This window comes from Artibeus jamaicensis, unplaced genomic scaffold (genome assembly GCF_021234435.1).
Source record: "Artibeus jamaicensis isolate MK-2021 breed Jamaican fruit bat unplaced genomic scaffold, CSHL_Jam_final contig_2790, whole genome shotgun sequence".
Taxonomy (NCBI): domain Eukaryota; kingdom Metazoa; phylum Chordata; class Mammalia; order Chiroptera; family Phyllostomidae; genus Artibeus; species Artibeus jamaicensis.
The window spans coordinates 1,117,032-1,130,013 of NW_026521616.1; the positions used below are offsets into that span (position 1 = coordinate 1,117,032).

The window sequence follows — 12,982 nt, forward strand, 5'->3', positions numbered from 1 at the left end:
ATATCTGCTAAATCTGATGGACACAGTTAACCTAACCTAAATCTTTTCTGGGCCTATGTCACCCCTTCCACTGCTGTTTTGTGTGGCAGGATTACAGTCGGGATCTTAAGGATAGTCAGGTCATACTGTCTCTGAAGGCTTAATGCAGCTTCCGGGGCCATGCAGCTTCTCCTTCCAGGAAAGATAATAAAACTCTTGGAGTGCAAATGATCTTTATAAGTCAGGCCCAGTCACTCCCCTGCTTCAAACACTACAATAGTCCCATTTCACTGGGGTAAGATCTAAACTCCTACCATGATTTACAAGGTTTCCACAATTTGGCCCCTGCTTATCTCTGCCACCTTACCTGGTATTCAAGTCCTCACTCACTAAGGGGCAAGAGGAGGCTTGAGGTCATCTTCCCAGGAGCTACATCCAAATGTTCCATGACAGCCCTGATTTGAAGTAATTTATCTTTTTTTTTCATTTGCAATATCTAAATAACATAGATATTATAACATAGATCCTACATATCAGTCCAGATACCAGTCTGGACCAGGAGTCCATACTGTTTGTCTCTCATCCGGAAGTGGCACATGTTAGCCCCCATGCCCCAATTTCAGGCTCAGGAAACCATGGCTCAGCTTGTATGACCATGTATGACCCCCACCTGACGTCTGCCCTTCTCCCCACGAGCCAGGTAGGTGGTCCCTGAAGCCCAAAGACTGACCCAGCTTCGCCACTCACACACTTGCTGGGCTCTGGCTCCAGCTCATGTGCACCCCAATCACCCACCTAGGTACAGTCACAGGAGACACCAGCAATCCCGGTCCCTGCTCATGCCCAGGGAAACACTCACCTCGGCTGGCTCCCTGCGGGGTCCCTCGCCACTCCGCAGCCAGCTCCGGCTGAGCTCACTGAGCTCTGGGATGGGTTGCACCTTGAGCCGTACGCTGTCCCCTGACTGCCGGATCATCTCCACAATCTCGTCCCTGGACTTGCTCTCCACGTTGTGCCCATTAATCTCCACCAGACGATCACCTGGCACCAGCCCCAGGGCCAGGTCCTTGGTGCCTGCACCAGGCTCAGCAAAGTGAACGACCCTCCGATAGACCTGGCCCTCGGGGCCCCGATCTAGCATGGTTGTGCGCCGCAGGGAGAAGCCAAAGTCTCCGGTGGGCCGCCGCTGCAGCTCCAGCTCCCGGAGGGCAGGGGGTGGTGGGGGCACCACAGGGGGCAAGCGCAGGTCAGCCGGAAACCTTTTAGTTACCAGTTCAGGCACTCGGGACCGGGGCCCCAGTCGAGGGAGGCCTGGGCCAGGATGCTGCCCCAGCTGTCCCTCTAGAGTCCTCACTTCCACCTGTGGGGATGGGGCAGCAGAGTGCTCTGAGGGGGTGGAGGTCTCAGAGGCACTCTCATCCCGGCTCCGCTGGGAGAAGGAAAAGCGCTTGACAATCATCTGTGAGTTCTGCTTGGCCAGGGAGCCGAACTTGGCCGCCCGCTGCAGCACAGAGCCACGGAAGCTACCTTCCTCACCCTTGAGGTCATCGCTGGAGCTAGCTGTGCTGAGGTGGCCCGAGTCCAGGATGACGCTGCCCCTGTTGCTGTCAGAGTCGATGTCAGTCAGGTGCAGGTCGGAGCCGCTGGCCACCTTGATGGGGATGGGGTTGGAGATTTCCAGGCGCATCTTAGATTCACGCTTGGAGGAACGGTTCAGGTTGAAAAAACCACGTCTCAGGCTCATCTCCTCCAGGCTCCTGAGCTCTGCTGCTGACATCCGCTCCTTCTTTTCCTTTTTCTCCTTCTTCTCCTTCCGCCCACCATCTTTGTCCTTGTCTTTCTTCATTAGGTTAAACATGGTGGGGGTGCTGTTTTAAGGGGTGGTACCCCCACAGGATTACGGGCGCGTAGCACAGGGCCTCTGTGTTCCACCTTGCTGCTGCAGACAGAAACAGAGGGAAAGAGAACGGTTATTGGAGCAGAGGCTCTTCCCGCATCTCCAAGGCCAGCCACGGCCAGTGGCTGAGCGTGGCTACCCCTCACAGAGTGCTAGCTATGCGCCAGTTCTCTGCTCTACACAAAACTGTCCCAGTTAAGCCTCATATTGCTGCCATGGGAAAGTCTATTATTACCCCCCTCTCACAAATAAGGAAACCTGAGGTTTAGATAAGGTTGGAAAAGCCCAAACTCCAAAGTCTCTCATTTCCTGTGATCCCTGACAGACCTAGGCTTAGGTGTGTGCCTGGAGGGGGCATCCAGGAGATCTCACTTTCTGGCAAGAGGATGCCATCGAGCCAACTTGGGAGCTGACTTCAAACACAAGGGAGAAAAAAAGGGGACTCAGGGGACCATCATCGCCCCATAGCCAATGTCCCTTAAGGCAACAGAATCACGTGCTACTGGGCTCTTTCCTAAGCCTGTTATCCCTAGAACAGCAGCCTTAGCCACTGCCTGACAGAGGACCTCGAAGAACCAACACTTATTTAATGAGTACCACTTAGGAATAATGCCAGGCTCTCTACACACACTACCTCACTTGAACTTCACAGCATCCCTCCCTGCAAGGTAGGGATCATTATCTCTACAAATGAGAATATTAAGTATAAGTTAGTTGTCATATAGATAATAAGTGGCCATATCAGAAAACAATGGCGAATATTGTTTTTCTTTCTAGGTCCTGGGCGCCCAAATTAAGGCAGGGAGGGAAGTGAAGGGGAAGTTCCAGACTCAACAGAGGGCAGACAGCTGTGCGGTGGGGGCAGAGGTGGGATCTGCTGGATAAACAGGATCCTGAAAAACTCACATCCTTTTCCCCAGACCAACACCTAAATATAGCTTCAGGAAGAAAGTTGTGACAGCGTGAGAGAAGGCCTCAGCACCCCGGCACGTGGTGTGCCTGTGGCGCCAACCTATTCCCACATTGTGCACACCTGCCTGGGGAGAGCACTGAGAAAAGCCTAATGGGGGTGGGGCTGAGAGAGCCTTTCTTGTTCTAACCAGCAGGGAACAAGAAACAGAAGTAGGCCATACCCGCTAATTAGAAATTAAATGTAATTTTTTTTCTCCGTCCACGAAGGCCTTCCCCCTGAATTCCACACACGGGAACTATAGGCTTACTCCTTCCATGTTGCAAGGTCTTGGAGAGGCCTTTCTTCTGTGTACCCCACCCCCTCAGCCAAGCGGGGACCCCCAGGCTCAACTTTCTACCTGAGAGGGACCCTCAACCCAGGTACAATGCCTAGGAAAGCATCAAGGCCAGCAATTCCCAAGGGCCCTGGTGCACTGGTTAATTACTTCCCCCCCTTGCCCAGCACCCTCACCCAAGTGGTTCCCAAGAGATAAATGTACCCTTTATAGAGCAGCGCTACCCAAAAGAAATAGAATTCAAGTTATGTATTAATTTTAAACTTTTTAGCAGCCACATTTAAAAAGGTTAAAAAAAACAAACCAGGTGGAATTAACTCCAATGACATCATTTATTTAATGTAAATAAAAAATATTGTCATCTTAATATGTCATCTATATAAAAATACTGAGGTGTCTTATATTCTCTTTTCCATTCGAAGTCTTGGAAATCCAGCACATATTTTACACATAGAGCACATCTCAGCTCAGAATAACCGCCTTTCAGATACCCAGTAGCCCCATGTGGGTAGTTGCTATAGGACTGGGCAGTACAATTCTCCCAAAATCTTTAGTTGTGGGGCACATCCAAAGGGGCGGGAATCCAGTCTAGTCCCCAGCTTCCTGTGGGCCTCACAGGTACCCCTTTCCTCCTCTCATTTCAGTCCCTACCTAGCAAAACCAAGTTCCCTCTGAATTTTTGGTTCTGAATGCCCCGTGCCCAGTAACTGGGAGTAGGACAAGAAATACAGAGCACAAGAGGAAGAAAGCCAGGGGCAACCTTGGCCAGCTGGGTCTGGACTGATTTGGGGTGGGGCGTGCCTGACATCAGGTGTCTTCTCTTTAGGGCTCTGCTTTGACATGGAGCGTCTGCCTCTCCTCCTGAACCACTGATGGGGGTGTGGCACAGGCCTACACACCCCAGGACAAAAGATCTTCAGTTGGTTACTGCCCACCTTACCCCCTCACCCACCACTACTCAACACTGTCTTAAAATTTATTTTTGATATGTTTATTGATTTTTAGAGAGAGAGGAAAAAGGAGAAAGAGAGAAAAACATCAATGTGAGAGAGAAACATCAACTGACTGTCTTCCATAAGGGCTGGGACCAGGCATCAAGCCCCCAACCTTTTCACGTCCAGGATGACACTCCAATCAACTAAGCCACACCAGCCTGGGCTACTTGCACCGTCTTAAAGGGCTGGTTTGGAAGATGGCCCCAGGGAGTACTATGGGGAAATAAAGAAAGAAACCCACCTCAGGGACTTGGAGGAAACAAATAAGTCTCTTGGCCTCAGCGCAACCCCAGAGAGTCCAAATGCCTTCAGTGCGGTTGCACCAAGGCATCTTTCGGTCTCCAGTTCTCACTCAGCAACCCTTTCCCAATCCTGGCTCTTTGCTGGGGCCTAGATATTTGAGCAGTTATCAACAGAAAAGAGGCCCAGAGTTCTAGAATCACTGGGCTGAAGAGGTCCATGGAAAGTAATTTCATATAAATCCCTATCTTGGCAAAAGCTTGCCCCCACTGTCATCGTGACAGGCAGGAACTACAGTCACAGCAGCAGCAGCAGCAGTGCAAGGCACAGTGCTGGCCCGAAATGCTATGAGATCTGGTATCTAGGCCTGGATCTGCCAACGAATCGGCAGGGGACCTTGAGCCTGTCACTTTGTTCAAGGTGGGACTAGATGATCTAGGTCTCTTCTAGCTCTAAAATTCCAAATATCTAAGTCTCTTGTGGACACAGGTTAGTTATTAACTTTCTGCCAAAGTCACCCCTCTTATCCCAGCCCTGAGGCCTTCGGAGTCTGAGTCCATTGCAGCCCTTCCCTCATCACTCCTGGTGCCACTGTTGTCTGCACAGCTCGCAAGGTGCCCGTACCCCACTGCCATTCCTACAATTGCCAGGCCTGGCTGTGGCCACGTTGTCTCCTGTGCTCCACGTCTGGAGCTACCTGCAACCTCCTGCTTCAGGATTGGACCTGCAATGCAGCTGCAGTTCAGCGGCTGCTCCTGTGCTCCTCAGCACCCAATCTGCCAGAGATCTGGGCTCTGTCACCTTTTTGTAGAGCCCAGACGTTCCAGCATCTCCTGCCCTCCTGTCCAAAGTCTCCAGCAGCAATGACATTGCCACCTACCTCCCCGCTCTCCCTTCCAGGCTGCAATTTCTACTTGCCTCCCCTTCCTCTCTTACTCTGTTCAGTGAAGGAAACCTTATAGTTTGTCTGACCTTCTTTTCTACCTTTCTCCCTCACACTACTCCAGAAGGCCTTCCTAATTTTTAAAATATTTTATTTATTTATTTTCAGAGAGAGGGAAAGGAAAGGAGAAAGACAGGGAGAGAAACATCAATGTGTGGTTTCCTTTCACACGCCCCATACTGGGGACCTGACCTGCAACCCAGGCATGTGCCCGGACTAGGAATTGAGCCAGCAACCCTTTGGTTCTCAGGCCCACATTCAATACACTGAGCCATACCAGCCAGGGCAGGCCTTTCTAACTTTAAATGAAGAAAAAGTATGCATGTAAGTTAGGGTATGTATATAAAGCAGGGTATGTACCTAAACCATTTTGACCTCTATCTTCAAAATCAAAGTCAAGTACAATCGACTCAGTCAATTCAACTGCTTTGTCACTTTAAGCAGAAAGCATTTTGAGGGCAAGAACCAATAAACTCCAATATGCATCTATCAGTTCACCAACAGGAGAAACAATTGACATATTCATATAACAAAATACTACTCAACAATAAAAAGGAAGCAACTACCAATACACGTAAGAGGGGTGAATCGCAAAAACATCGTCAAGCGACAGTAAAAGAAGCCTTTGACAGAAGAGTACATACTAGTATGGTATTATGTATATGAAATTCTAGCATAGGCAAAACTAACCTAAGGTGGAAAAAAAACCAAAACAGTAGTTACCTCTGGGATGTGGGGGTGGGGGTTGGCCAAGAAAGGGCATGAAGAAACTTGTGGGGGTGATGCTCATGCTACGTATCCTGACAGGAGTTTGGATTGACAGGTGTATATATTCGTCAGCAGTCGTCAAATAGTGCATATGGTCTGCACTCCATTGTGTGAAATATTCACTCAAAAGAAAAAAATTGTAAATAAATATTGAACTCCAGATAATAGGTATGCTTAAGTATTTGGGGAAGAGTATAGTGATGTCTACAAATTACTTTGAGATGCATCAAAAATGTAAGATAAGCCATGAATGGATCAAGGGATAAATATGTGATAAAGCAAGAACAGTAAAGTGTTCATTGTAGAATCTAGAAGATGGGGGCTGTTCTTTGTAAAATTCTTTAACTTTTCTAAATGTTTGCAGAGCTTTGTGATAAAGTATTAAAGAAAACTATGTATCAAGCACCTATTAAACGCAATGGATATAAGATAAATAAAACTAATGAAAGAGCTTAGGTTGCAGATGTCAGGTAACAAACCTGGGACCAAATTCAAGTTAACAGCTATGTAACCCTGGGCAAGTCTCTTAAGGCCTCTGTGCCTCCATTTTCCCCATTTCTAAAATGGAGATAATAAGAGTGCCTACCACATAAGGCATGGGAATTAAGTGAAATATGTGTAGAAGCCTTTTATATAAAGCCTAGCCCTGAGTAAGCCCTCAAGAATGGTACCCAGCAGAAGCAGGACACACTCTCGCCATGTAAATGGGATGGTAGCGGGGACGGTAAAGCACACAAATGACTGTCAGCACGAGTGTGACTAAAATTAGCGTATACATAGAAATCTCAACCCTGGAAAGGACCTTTTTATAGAGAGAGGAAAGTCCAAAGAAGTGACGGCAATCCAGTGAGCCCATGGCCGCTCGGACTATGCTGACTCACGTCCAGAGGCCCTGTGTAGGTGCCACCGGAGACAAGGACAGGCAACGCAGAGACGCAGAAGTAGGAACAGCAACAGGCACAAACGGGTCCTCCACCTCAGTGATACGCAGACACGTAGATAAAGAGGTGCACCACTGTTCACTTGGTGGGTCCGTAAAAAGCTACCAAGATTAGTAATAACAATCAATTAGAGGAAGGGAAGCAGGGCATTTCAGAGGTGCTGGTGGGAGCGTAAATCGGTATACGGCGGGCAAGTTGGTGGCACCTATGAAAACATTCAAATGTGCATATTCTCTGATGGGGCAATTCCTCTTACAGGACATCTATAGATTTATTCCCATAATAAACACAGCCAACCTTTAGAGCATTGTTTGTAACAGCAAAATTCTTCACTATAAATGACCATGACTAGGTTAATAGCTAAATTATAGAACTGGGTAGTTACTAAAAAGAACGAGGTACATTTGTGTATGCTGACCCAGAAAGATTTTGGACTATATTAACTAAGTGAAAAAAGCAAGTCGTCAGATAGTATGTAATTATTACTAGTTTTTTAAAATCTATGTATATGTGTGAAAATATATAAGGTATATTATATATAATATTTGCATATGCATAGAAAAATTGTGTGCTCTGTGGAAGAGAGGGATTTTAGAAGGGTCAGAGCAGACTTGTGTGTTATCTGTAGTTTTAATTCTTTACAATAAGAACATTTAGCCTTAGATGGTGTAGTTGAGGTCACTGGTTCAATTCCCAGTCAGAGCACATGCCTGGGTAGTGGGCCAGGTCCCCAGTATGGGGTGCAGGAGAGGCACATCCCTACATTGATGTTTCTCTTTCTCCCTCCCTTCCCCTATCTCTAAAAATAAATACATTCTTAAAAAAAAAAGAACATTTAGCTGGTAGGTGCGTGTGTGTGTATTTAAGCCTACAGCTTTAGATAGTAGGATTATATATAGTTTTTCTTCTACTTTTGTGCATGTTTTTTATTTTCTACACAAAAATATTTTTTAATATTTATATAAAATTATATTTATGTAATATAATATCTTAAGCTATAAATATACATAAAAATATATAACAAGCTTTTGAAAAGTAGTCTGGGAAGATCCATTGCAAACATTTATCAGTGACTTTCATCTGTGGGATAACGGCAAAAAGGGGTAACACTTTCTACCCAGGGCACTTCCTGCAGATTAAACCTTTTTCCAGCATATAACTTTTGTGATTGTAAATATTTTTTAAAAATAAAGAAAAAGAAAAAAGACAGATTTGACAATGTGGTAAGCGATCTATTTAGCATTAAAGCTGTAAACAGGGTTTGCAACAGTAAGTTCAGGATTGCCCTCTCATGACTTGAAACAATTTCAGTGACTTGGGGGACTTGGTTAAAATAGATCTCACTGTTGTCTTGTGGCTTTAAGTGGGGACAGATTTAAATGGGTCGCCCTGCAGCTGGCAAAGTAGAAACCCCAGGAAATGGAAACTATAACGTTAGAATCCCAAGACTTGTCTGCTGTGGGTGGATACTTAAAAGGGTCAATCCCCCACCCCACCCCAGACCACACTCATAAATAAATACAAAGGAAATGCTTTCCCAAGAGAGCTGGCCTCTTTCACTTGTCCTCTGACCTCCCTGAGTGGCCATTTCCTACAGCCCCAAGGCCTTTATATCCGAACTGGGCTATGGAGGACTGCAAAAGGGCCCCCGGTGTGGCTCGCAGAACACCTGGCCTGGCCTGGAGGCCCCAGCCTGAACCTCGCAGGGTGACGCCTGTCCCAGTGGCCGTCGCTGAGCTTCTCCTGGCAGGTTCTGCTGAGCTCCGCAGAGCCCCGTGACTCACCGCCAGGTCACACGGAGCTTACAGGCTCCAGGTGTGCTCCCTCACTAGGACTGCCCGCTTCTCACGTGACATCAGCCGCCTGCTTGCTTGCCTGCCTGCCTGCCTGCCTGCCGGCTCCCTACTCCCTTCCCTGCCTGTCCCTGAGCAGGGAGCGGGCAGCCCCCTGCCCTTTCAGGCAGCAGGGCCCTGCGCTGCCTCAACCTGGAGGCACCTCTGGTCTCCTCTGGAACGCAGATCCCACAGGCCCCAGGAGAAAAGGGAGCGGGAGAGGTGCCAGCAGCCGGGCCAGGTCCCCAGCTGCTCTTCCAGGTGCAACTCCTCCGTCTCATGGGGAACCTGCCGCAGCCTGCTGGGCGCTCACTGAACTCAGTTAACACTACCATCTCCACTCCACCTTCTGTGTGACCTTGAGCAAGTCCTGTCCCCTTTCTAGGCCTCAGCTATTTCAACTATAAAATGCCCATGGGCCTGAGAGTTCAGAGTTGGCCCCAAGTCCCTGACTGCTGGAGAGATACTCTGCTTAACCACAGACTTCATGTTCTAATCTTGGTCTGCCTCTTACTTGCTGTGTAACCTTGAGCCCTCATCCAACATCTCTGAATATCAGAGTATAATAAAAATAATCCCTAGCAAGAGAGATAAAAGTACCTGGCAGAGAGGAAGGGCCCTGGGCCCTGTAAAATCAACAATCCACAATTTAATCTGCTGCCTGGCTCTAAGCAATTTGAAATGTCAAAGGAATGTGGATAATTTATGAGCCACAATTCCCATCTCCAGAGCAAGGGCAGGAAAGTAAGAGAAAAGGGGCTTTCCAGGTCTCCTACCCATCCTCCAATCTAGCGCCTACCACTGTCCCACCCTCCCCCCTAATTCAGTCCACCTCAGAAAATGGTGATGGGGGCTGAGGTGCAGTGAACAGTTCTTAAAGCACTCAGAGGCCTGACCCAGAGCAAAACTTAAAAGCTCCATCAAGCCCCCAACCCACATCCTGAGGGAATCTGTCAATCACAGCACGGAGTGGGCTGAGCTCTCTATCCCCTCAAACTTTTAAGCTACCTCGGCTTTACCCACCATGCCCAGGAGAGGCCTGGGACAAGGAATGGGGCCCAAAGCCGACAGGACACTGCTCGCAAGGATGCCCTGGTTCCAGTCTGTGGTATCCACTCCAGGTGAGGGAGATCTGGCTGGGGACAGACCTTTGGTCTGAAGGAGCAAGAATAGCGCTGCTGCCCAGGAAACCTGTGACACAGCAAATCAGTGTTAAGCCTTCCTTGGTTCCAACAATCCCTGCTCCACCTGAGGAGGGTGGATTCTCCCTTTCACACAAGCACCAGCTCTGCCCCACCCAGTCTGCCTTCAGGTACCTGCCTCTGAGGGACCCCGGAGTTTTCGGGTCCAACTTCTGAAGACACATGCACCCTGCAGTGAGCAGTTTCAAGCTGGACCGGTGAAGAAAGCTCCAGGCAACAGGCTGGCTGCCCAGGCTGCCCGGGAGTGAGGCTGAGGGGACGGGGCAGGAATCAGGAAGGACACAATCAGTGAGGGCAGCTGAGGAGAGCCTGGGGCATGGGAGGAAGCCCTCAGGCACACGCCCGGGCACCTGAGCCAGAGGGGGAATGAATAAACAAACCAGATGCTCAGAGCTGCCAGGCACCAGGTCATCAACTGTTCAAAGTTCAAAGCTCCCACAGGAAGTGACCACCAGCATTCTATCCCTCCCACACCCACCTACAACCCTTCTCAGTCCCCGAAACCCACAACACAATAGCTTTCCCTACTGTGTTCCTGGAATTGACGCCCCAACTCCAATGTCCCCAACCCCAAATAGCCAAGCACACCTCCACCCAAGGCTATATATAACCAGTCGTGTCCAGCAATCAGGAGGATATTTCCTGGAAAGACCTCATCACAAAAAGGCAGAGGGGAAGCTGAGGAGGTGGCAGGCCACTGACAAAGAGCAGTGAGGTCTGTCAGGAAGCCAGAGACCTCTGGAGAGCAACTTTCAGTATCCCCAGATAGAAAACAGCCCCTGAACCAAAAGGGTGGGGAACGGTTAGGCAAGGCTGGGCCCATTGCCATGACACCAGGATACCAACTAGTCCCCCGAAAGGGCTCTAGACCTGATAAGCCCATAGAAAGTCAGCATGAACCTGTCTGGAGTCAATGTCTTGCTCAGGTGATCTAGCTCTTAATTGCCTGGAGACGTTCCCTCCCTTCCAGCATGGCCCACTGCATACACACTTCGCACTTCAGGGGAGTTACAAGGCCTCTGCAACCAGACATGCCAGGCACTCAAAAGATAAAATGAATCCATGCAAATGGGCCCAAGTCATTGGCAAGGTGTAGGGGAGACAGAATCTAGTTCCATAATTTTGGGGGACCATCTGAGGGCAGGGAGGCCCTACGCAGGACAGCTTCTCCTGGGAAGCATCAGTCTAGGCCTCCTTATGAAAACACAAACCATGAGGACACTGCCAAACACATGCCAAACCAGGCAAAAGGAGTGCCCGCTAAAAAACTGGATGCCTTCCCCCCCACCCTCAGCTCATTCTGGCTGGCAGCCTTTCCAACTAATCAGCAGGACACATGTGCCTTGCAACAGGGTGACACCCCCAACCCCACAACAAAGCCCCAATGTGTGGTGTGTCCCTGTAGGCCTTATCTCAGCCAGGAACATGATCTACTCCTCACTAGGCTTGGTACCAAGCAGCAACCCCCCAACATGGGGTTGCGGGTGGGAGACAGCTAAACTTACCACCTCCCCTTCCCATTGTTGAAACAACTGGCATGACAGGTTAGCTAGCAGGGCGAGGCGTTAGGGCAGTCTCTCCCAAGAGGCCTGGGGCAGGCTGTCCAACCTTCCCACACACACCCCACCCCTTTACAGGGAAAGGTGAGGTGAGCAGCCAGTCACGGGGGACAGACTGCACTCCCTAATCTCCAAAGCCTACCATTCACCCACCCACCCCCATCTTCTGTCCCAAGGGGGAGGGGGCCTGGGGAAGCGGGGTCTCCATTGTTTAGCCAGCTGTCTAGCAGCTGCTCCTTTGAGAGCAGCCCGCTGTCGGCCTGGCAGCGAAAGGGTGAAGGCCGCTGGGAGGGATAAAGGGCTCTGTGGAGGTGCTCGCCTTCCCGGCTGCCTTCCAGAGCCTCGGTGGGTCGGTCTGTCTGCGGGACCTGGGCCTGGCCCCGTGCAGCTCTCTGCCCCTGAGGCTGTAGCTTCCATCCCGAAGGTTAGGGCCACCTGGGCTCCCTCGAGCCCCAAATCCCACCAAACTGAAGACCACCCTGCCCTGCCTCCTCGCGTCCCCCGCTGGCGAAAGGGGCCGGAGCTCGCCCTCCCCGTCCCTCCCAGTTGGCCCCCACTCTTGGGAGCCAAGCTCCGCGGCGCGGCCACAAACCAGAGACCGGAGACCGGAGCCGGGAGTCCGGGCCGCTGCTTCCAAGGGACAGTGGGGGGAGCAGGAGCCGGCGGGCCCCGCCGCCCGCCAGCCTTCCCGTCCCGAGCCCGCCCCCTCGCCCTGCCGGGCCCACTAGGCGGCTGCCCACGTCTCCCCGCGCTCACCGGCCGCCGGAGCCCGCCCGGCAGGCAGCAGAAGCGGAGATGCGGCATCCAGCGGCCCCGGCCCGGTCCGGGCTGGAGCGCTGCGCGGCGCAGCGCAGCACCGCCCCCCGCGGTCGCGCAAGCCGAGCGGAAAGGGAGCTCCCTGCTGGCGACTCCGGGGATAAATGCCGGCCTTCCGGGCAGCGCCTGGGCGCGCCTCCAGAGAGGGCCATGAGAGCCCCCAGCACTGCCCTGGGAGACCGCTGTTCGTGTCTGAGAGGTCATGCCTTGTTGGGAACCTTGCCCAGGTCTCCTACTTCCCCGAAATGAGCACCTGGCCTTTAGCTAAGAACATTGCAGTTAGCCACAAGGCACAGTCCGTTGACTATGGGAACCTCTAATCAACAGGGACTTTCCAAATAACCTCCAGCTAGCCCCCAGCCCCGTGTGCACCCGCTCCACAAGCCAATCAGTTACACACAGGAGGTGTCCACGAGTACAAGTTATACCCGAGTAACCAATAAGCTCCTTTGCCTTAAGCTAGCCAATAGCAAGCAGCCTAATCTCCTCCTTCTCCCTTCTTCTATATATATATACATACCCAGTACGGAAAAATAAAATTTGCAGCTTGATCAGAACTTACT

General features: G+C 50.6%; 1 protein-coding gene across 11 annotated transcripts in view; it reads right to left on the bottom strand.

Annotated features, from left to right (window-relative positions):
- MYO18A (myosin XVIIIA) overlaps positions 1-12,479 on the bottom strand; it is a 92,629-nt gene extending 80,150 nt beyond the window's left edge. For 4 of the 11 annotated variants that reach the window (XM_053662711.1, XM_053662710.1, XM_053662708.1 and 1 more), the window contains exons 1-2: positions 12,360-12,473; positions 839-1,918 (exon numbers count right to left, since the gene is read on the bottom strand). In XM_053662711.1, coding sequence (XP_053518686.1) covers positions 839-1,837 — 999 coding nt within the window. In that variant the 5' untranslated portion in view covers positions 1,838-1,918; positions 12,360-12,473. Of the gene's footprint in view, positions 1-838; positions 1,919-10,158; positions 10,284-12,195; positions 12,265-12,359 lie in introns of those variants that run through there. The other 7 variants (XM_053662703.1, XM_053662702.1, XM_053662705.1 and 4 more) reach the window with 4 other exon arrangements.
- Positions 12,480-12,982: the final 503 nt, after the last annotated feature.